This window comes from Salmo salar, chromosome ssa22 (genome assembly GCF_905237065.1).
Source record: "Salmo salar chromosome ssa22, Ssal_v3.1, whole genome shotgun sequence".
NCBI lineage: Eukaryota > Metazoa > Chordata > Actinopteri > Salmoniformes > Salmonidae > Salmo > Salmo salar.
The window spans coordinates 27,080,001-27,088,374 of NC_059463.1; the positions used below are offsets into that span (position 1 = coordinate 27,080,001).

An 8,374-nucleotide genomic window follows, 5' to 3' on the forward strand; every position below is an offset into this window, starting at 1 on the left:
ATGTGAGAATATTGCCCATTTATGATGTATGTATATTAACAAATAATGATTGATTATGTGTGAGTGTTGCATATTGATGACGGATTATTGATTCTCTGCAGGACGTGAGTAAGCGTATGTCTCTGCCCATGGACATCCGCCTTCCTCCGGAGTTCCTCAAGAAGCTGCAGATGGAGAGAGAGATGGACAGTGAGAACAACTCTCCTCCCTGCAAACCCCTCAGCCGCATGTCCCGACGGGCTTCACTGGTTAGTACCCCATACCTCGTACCCCTACTGTATGCCTCTTACCCCTATACCCTAATACACCCATACCCTAAATCAAACCCCTCAAACGCATGTCCCTACGGGCTTCACTGTTCAGTATCACATACCTGTACCACTATATACCATAATACACCCATACCCCAATACACTAAATCAAACCACTCAGACGCATGTCCTGTACCCCCCTATACCCCAATAGCCTAATATACCCCAACACCCAGTAGGCTACCGCCTATACCCAATATCACAGTATCCCAATACCATAAATCCCTAAATCATATGGTCATAACCATAAATATATCCCTTTACCAGCCATAACCCCACAGCACAGTTACCCTACACATAACTAACCAATATCCCAATACTGTAATAATACCCTATTGCCCTAACCATAGTAGGCTACCTTATGTGTTTTTCCATGCAGTCTGACATTGGCTTTGGAAAGCTGGAGACGTACGTGAAATTGGGCAAACTTGGAGAGGTAAGTGTGTGTCGCTATGGTCACGCTCTTTCAGCTGCAGTTCAAGGCACACATTCAGCTGATGTAATAGGTGCAAGACACAAAGAATAACATGTGAAAATAAAGGAGAAACTTGAAATTAAAGGCGTGTGGGTATTATCAGTGTGTGGACATTCACCTTCCCTTTTACCTCATCTAGCTCCCTTAAGAAAGTCTAACACGAAACAAGTGAGTCAACACAGTCTCTGGGGACCTACTGGGTTTCACCAATCTACAATAGCTGGATAGGTGTAAGAAATCCCCCTACTTAGTTTTCTTCATATGTCTTACACCTATTCAGTCCTGCCAGATCTGTGAAGTGGAGTGAACATGGGCAGCATCAGGGTGGGAGCAGTGTTCTGGAATGTATTGCAGTCTAGGTCATCTCAAACCAGAGGGGGGAGTTAAGACATGTGTTTACAGTAAACTAACAGACGCAGAGAATGGTCAACCATGACTGCTCCTCCACATAACAATGTGGTCCTCTTTAAATACCTTACATCCTGCCATGAAACAAGTCAGTGTTTCAAGTGAGAGACAGCAATGACATAAAGCTACCTGGTAGCCAAATTAACCTTATTCTTTTTTAGGTTAATGTTTGGTTTATGGTTAGAGGTAATGTTATGGGGTAGGGTTAGACTCAGTAGTTAAAAGGGTCAGGGTTAGACATTTGGCATTGACATTCTTTCCTGTTCCCGTGTAGGGAACGTATGCCACCGTTTTTAAGGGTCGGAGCAAACTGACAGAGAACCTGGTGGCGCTGAAAGAGATTAGGCTCGAGCACGAGGAGGGAGCGCCCTGTACAGCTATCAGAGAAGGTAACACACAGCACCCTATACAACCATCAAACCTCTCCTAACCTCTGCTCACCCCTCATCACACCACACATAACCACAAAAGTGTTCCAACAGGGCTGAGATTTACTACAGTAGCTCAGTGGTCTCGGTAGAATGCACAAGGTGCAATTTTGTTATTGGGTAGTGCATCATCATGTCAGTCATTGCATACTATGACTGACATGATGATACATCTATTTATAACTTGTCAAAAATGTCCAGCTCAACTAGCTGGACATTTTTTAGCCCATAGATTTTTTTTTAATAATGTTTGAGTCACTCAAATATCACATGAACACACATAAGACATGACAAAAATGTGTAGAATTGCAGAAAATAAGCTTTAAACATGCAACATTTTCCCTCTGCCAACAAGAACCGTGTGAACAGTTTGTCATGAACAGTGCTTGTGCCCATAGAAATGGATGTGACGCCACCCAGTGGAGCTAAAATGTAATTACCATGTCATCCATGCAGTCAGAGCTACAGCCAACCATTTTCTCTGTCTCTCTACAGTGTCTCTACTGAAGAACCTCAAACACGCCAACATTGTCACACTGCATGACATCATACACACAGAACGCTCCCTCACTCTTGTCTTTGAGTACCTGGTGAGTAGTTGAAACATCTTTCAAATACTTTGAGCAGTTTAATAATCAGTATCTTTTTTTTTTTTTTTACATAGCTTCATGTTCATATTAACGTTCTTAAATAATGTGTGTGTTTGTGTTTGTTTGTGTGTCTCTCAGGACAGTGATCTGAAACAGTACCTGGACAACTGTGGAAACCTGATGAGCATGAACAACGTCAAGGTTAGTCCCCAGAGCAATAGAGTTCGGACACCTTTTAGAACAGACACCATGTAGTTGCCATTGAGCATTCCATTTATCCATTCATGACAAGAATTTGGATTCTAATTTTAGAAGTTCAGAAACATTCTGTAGCATTGTTTAAAATTAAGAAAAATTCCATGAATTGCTATTGGTCAACACTTCTCATGGGGAGCTAACAGGGCTGCCGAATGGAATTATTTGATTGTACTGTATCATGTAAATGCATCATAAAGCAGAAACCTCAATGTCCTAACTCTAAATATATGGCTCTTGTCACCCCTACTGAAAACAGTTCATCTTCTTCTCTTCTTCTCTGTAGATCTTTATGTTCCAGTTGTTACGTGGTCTGTCCTACTGCCATAAGAGGAAGATCCTTCACAGAGACCTCAAACCTCAGAACCTGCTCATCAACGACAAGGGAGAGCTCAAACTAGCTGACTTTGGTATGACATGCACACACATACAGATAGTCTCCCCATACAGATAGCTACACAGACATTGGTAACTTAGCAACCTTTTCAACACCCATTCGGCATGTAGATGACCAGATCAGTAGATAACGTTCCCTCTCGGAGATCCAGCTCATGACTGTTTGTTTGATTGGTCAGGTCTGGCACGGGCCAAGTCTGTCCCCACTAAGACCTACTCCAACGAGGTGGTGACTCTATGGTACCGCCCCCCTGAAGTACTTCTGGGTACCACAGAGTACTCTACACCCATCGACATGTGGTGAGTAGTACACTACACATATACACACAAACGCACACACACACACACACACACACACACACACACACACAGACCTCCATTCTGACTCACAGAGACAGAAGCATTTCAGCAAACCTCCACATGTCTGTCACGTTGATTAACCTTCATTAACAACAATGGAAACCTAAATGAGGGAAACCATGTTTTGATCAGATGTCTTGTCTACACTATACATGATCACAGCAACATAGCAAAGCGGTTCCTTCACTTGACTCGCATGTAAGCCATCACTCCTGATATGAGCAATCACCATGGTGATCATTTCTGCATCACATGAATTTACCTTGAATCTCCAAAGGCTGTTATCCAGCAACACAATACAGCAACTTTCAACTAATTTGCAACACATTGTTTTCATCAGTGGATGGGTCTCCATCGGAGCAGAGGACATCATTGTATATTCTATTACACCTTGGCTCGTACACAGACCTGCTCTTAGATTTGTGTGTGTGTCTCTGTTCTACTGACGAATCTCCCACTGTATGTAGAATCAAATCAAATGTTATTTGTCACATACTTTGTAAACAACAGGTGTAGACTAACAGTGAAATGTTTACTCATGTGTCTGTGTGCGTGTGTGGTGTGTACATGGTGGTCTGGACCATGTGATGTGAGTCCATCAGAGTGTGAGTGTGTGGTGTGTACATGGTGGTCTGGACCATGTGATGTGAGTCCATCAGAGTGTGAGTGTGTGGTGTGTACATGGTGGTCTGGACCATGTGATGTGAGTCCATCAGAGTGTGCGTGTGTGGTGTGTACATGGTGGTCTGGACCATGTGATGTGAGTCCATCAGAGTGTGCGTGTGTGGTGTGTACATGGTGGTCTGGACCATGTGATGTGAGTCCATCAGAGTGTGCGTGTGTGGTGTGTACATGGTGGTCTGGACCATGTGATGTGAGTCCATCAGAGTGTGAGTGTGTGTGCAGCTCCAGGGGTTTGTTATTTCCATACACACTGTGAAGCATTACCACCTCCCATCAGGCATTAGTCTCCAAAGATCACTTTGGACATGTTCCAGAACATCAAAACTGTGATGTATCATGGGTCAATTGTGAATGACTGACTGATCTACAAATAATCTGCTATGTCGAACGCCACCTTTCACTTTCCATTTCAATCCTCTGTGTCTGTGCTTCCTGGTGTGTGTGTTAAAGGGGCGTGGGCTGTATTCTATTTGAGATGGCGACAGGTCGTCCCATGTTCCCCGGCTCCTCAGTGAAAGAGGAGCTGCACTTAGTCTTCAGAATCATTGGTAATTCTACTCTTTCATTTATACCACTGGGCAATCGTGCTGGTAACTAGATTCAAAGACATACAGACAACCCCCCATACAGACATAGAATATGAAGCATTTACATTAACCTTTCTCTCGCTCTCTCTCAGGTACCCCAAAAGAGGACAGCTGGCCAGGTATCTCCAATAATGATGAGTTCAGATCCTACATGTTCCCCGAGTACAGACCTCAGCCACTCATCAACCACGTCCCTAGGTAACACAACCACAGCATTGCCGCAATAAGACCACTCACCAACCACTAGCTCAGGTAACACAAACCACAACCCAGTAACATAACCAGAATCTACTGTCCTCTCCAGGCTGGATACTGAGGGGATTAACATGCTAACTGCTTTACTCCTGGTAAGAAAAACACATACACCAACCTGTAACCACTAGTGTTAAATTCCAAACCTTTATTCTGGTGTTGTGTGTATTTCCCTGTGTTATTTCAGTATGACACTAGGACCAGAGTCTCAGCTGAAGCATCTCTTAGACACCCCTACTTCCTCAGCCTGGGAGAGAACATCCACAGCCTTGCAGACAGTAAGACACACACATTAAATGTATTTGACTTCAATCATGTGGTGAGAATGATGTATTAAGTGGCAATTTATGTTTTGTGCTTCATGCTCTCTCTCTCTCTCTCTCTCTCTCTCTCTCTCTTTCACTCCCCCTCTCATTGTTCTCTCTCACTCCCTCTCACTTTCTTTCTCTCTCTCTCTCACCCCTCCCACCTTTCTAGCCTCCTCTGTGTTTTCTCTCAGAGAAATTAAACTGCAGAAAGACCCAGGCCACCGCAGCTCAGTGTTCCAGCCTCCAGGTACAATACAGTACAACAAATACAGTACTACTCCCATAAACCATCACAATAACACGAATAACAACTACTGCAAATAAACCATGAAACATGTTCAGTTCATTCATGTGATCCTCCTGTTCTCTTTACCAAACCCAGGTCGGGGGAAGAACAGAAGGCAGAGCATATTCTAAAGGACGACCAACCGGTGGAGTGCAGACAGGGCGAGAGAAACCCTCAAGGAGGAATCGGCTTTGAAGACAAACACACTCCAATCCCTCATACAAACAGAAATACAAATGCAAACACAAACATCCAGGTCACATCAGAGTCTAACCTCAAAGGTCTTTCCTGGTTAAATAAAGGTTCAAGTTAAATTTACACAAACATCTAACCCTCTCCCTCCCCACAACGGAGGATGGATAAAGACAGGGTTTCTGAGAATAAACTAGCACTGCACCTTAAACGTCTTGGAGCCGAGGTCTCTCTATATGAGCATTCAACTGTCAGGATTCTAGGACTGACCAGGAAGTATCTCCCATTCTCCTACCCAATCCCCTTCCTACTCAGCCCCCTGCAGACACCCAAGCTAACCAATCACTCTGCATGTTTCAATGATCTTCACTTCTCCCTTTCCCTTCCTCCTCTCCTTCTGTTCATGTCCCCTTGAAATAAAATAACACAGAGTTAGCACCTTGCAACACAACCACCATCTGAGACCAAAACTCTAAATCCAAACTAAATCTGAATGGTTGGGGAAGAGTCCATTTACGGAAAACCTGCCTCTACATAACCACCCCTTGATTTCACCTAGTGGGGATTTCATTCAAATCAGTATTACAGTTTTTTAAATGGCCTTAGTAAAATGTGCTTGAGATTTCTTTCTTCAAAATATGATATAAAGAAACCTATGGGCATTTGCTTTGCATTAGTGAATAACACACGTTTAGTGTTCGTATCACTGAGTCTCCTATTTGCACAAACCTGAAATCACCTCTGAAGAGTGTTCCTGGACTGGCTCTAGATTAAGATGAAGAAGGATTAGACAAAGACCATTCCATAATGAACCCGGAATTGCAAATGGAAACCGACTATTCCAATTGGTTTATTCCCTTCCATTCACTGGAGAACAAATTCTGATCTCCCCCACTTTTCTCTGAAGTGTGCAGTTGTTTCTTCCCCCTGTGAAATGGGCTTGGGAATTCCAATTGGCTCCCAGAGCAGATATAGAATACTTCCTGAATAATCTGAACGTCACTGTCTAATCTGTCTCCATCTCATGCTTGGACCGAGCCTCTCTTCTAACATAGTCTCCCCCTACCTCTCGCCTAACCTCCTCTCACCTACCTCTCTCCTAACCTAGGGTGCATCTAGTCTTGAGGGGGTTCATCTTCTCCTCTCATTCATCTAAACTGTTATAAAAAAGACAGGGTCACTGAAAAGCAATTTGGGGTAAGCCTACTAGGATTCAATCTGTTTACACCTCTGTGTGTCCAGCACATTTACATCTGATGAAAGAAAGGGAACAAGGAGAGGGAGCCACTATAGACTACTCAGATGCAGTTCTCTCTACCCCACACTGGAGACAACGCCAATAATCTTATAGAACTAACTTTCCTTGTCTCCTTTACTTCCTCACCACCTAACTGAAAAAACTGACAGGTAACAGCAATATGGTGGACACTTATCCAGTCCTATCAGTGACCATGAAGGAAATAAGGTAAGGAAGGGAAGCCAAAAGCATTGGGACCCACTGGGAGAGATGGCGATCTGTGTATTACACTTTAAAACTTCCCATCTGTTTATTTTAGCAACCTCTGGGGCAGAAGTATTAGCCTACTGTATATGTTTTGCTGTGGTAAATTAAGATATTTTAAATACTGTACTGTAATGAAAATAAATTATATATATATATATACCTTAAAGGCCCAGTGCATTCAAAAATGTGATATTCCTGTGTTTTATGTATATTTCCACACTATGAGGTTTGACTAATATTGTGAAATTGTGAAAATGATAATGCCCTTTTAGTGTAAGAGCTGTTTGAAAATACCACCTGTTTACTGCCAGGCGGTAAATTAGTTAATAGTCAAATAAGAAAGAGAGTTCCAAACCTCTCTGGCAATAACAGCTAGTTTTCAGTTTTCCCCTCACTCAGACCACTCCCATACAGTCTTAGCTTCTTAGCAAAGAGCAATTTCTAATTTTGCTATCTGGTTATTTAGATATTAGTTTATTTTTGACAACTTTAATTGACAGCAATCACAGTAAGGTACTTAATTGTAACACAGAAATGATTTGATGTCGTGATAAAAACATCTGCATTGGACCTTTAAGAGATGTTTTTTTTCTCAGTGAATTTTATGCCAGATGATACAAGTGATGACTGTATTAAATTACTGTAGATGATGTCTAAATGTTTTATAAAAGATAAAGTATATTTAGATTTTGTATAAAATGTGATATTCAATATTTTGTGTGATTTATCTACAGCACTATTATTAAAACCAGAAACTGAATGTATTGTGACTGCCAAGAAGCCAAAAGTGATCAAATAATAAATAACTGATAAATTAATAAATGATATTTCTGTAGCACAATGACCGTCTCTGATTCAGTACTTATACATAATACGGTCTACGGCTGAGTGTCTTCAATCATGACCGAAAATAAATAGAATGCAAGAAAATGTAGTGTTCAATAGGTATCACAATTCCAAATCTGGCCTTTCATACTAACTTGGACATCTAATCATCCATATTTTGTCACTCATGATCCACTTTATGATATTGACCATAACCTATTTATTACAGTTTTTCTCGATTGTTTACACACATTTTCTGAAAGCATGCCTCATATTCTCAGAACTACACACAAATCAAAAAACACACAATGGGCAAAACCCCTCAATTCTCCAGCAAAATGAAACTTTACATTCAAAACAATCTTATTTCTTAACAAAATGGTATTTTGTTTTCAAATGACACACAAACCATCACATGAATAGACATTTATAAGAACCAGTTGAACACTGATGTGCTCAATGTAAAACACTATGATGAATGGAAAACACTTCTTCTCCATTCATCATAATGAC

The 8,374-nt window shown here is 41.7% G+C and overlaps 1 protein-coding gene across 1 annotated transcript in view; it reads left to right on the forward strand.

The window, feature by feature from the left end:
• cdk18 (cyclin dependent kinase 18) overlaps positions 1-7,877 on the forward strand; it is a 55,401-nt gene extending 47,524 nt beyond the window's left edge. The window contains exons 4-16 of the mRNA XM_014166939.2: positions 102-248; positions 691-747; positions 1,469-1,583; positions 2,118-2,212; positions 2,351-2,413; positions 2,754-2,877; positions 3,043-3,163; positions 4,358-4,455; positions 4,587-4,692; positions 4,799-4,841; positions 4,934-5,024; positions 5,224-5,301; positions 5,437-7,877. Coding sequence (XP_014022414.2) covers positions 102-248; positions 691-747; positions 1,469-1,583; positions 2,118-2,212; positions 2,351-2,413; positions 2,754-2,877; positions 3,043-3,163; positions 4,358-4,455; positions 4,587-4,692; positions 4,799-4,841; positions 4,934-5,024; positions 5,224-5,301; positions 5,437-5,471 — 1,173 coding nt within the window. The 3' untranslated portion in view covers positions 5,472-7,877. The remainder of the gene's footprint in view (positions 1-101; positions 249-690; positions 748-1,468; positions 1,584-2,117; positions 2,213-2,350; positions 2,414-2,753; positions 2,878-3,042; positions 3,164-4,357; positions 4,456-4,586; positions 4,693-4,798; positions 4,842-4,933; positions 5,025-5,223; positions 5,302-5,436) is intronic.
• Positions 7,878-8,374: the final 497 nt, after the last annotated feature.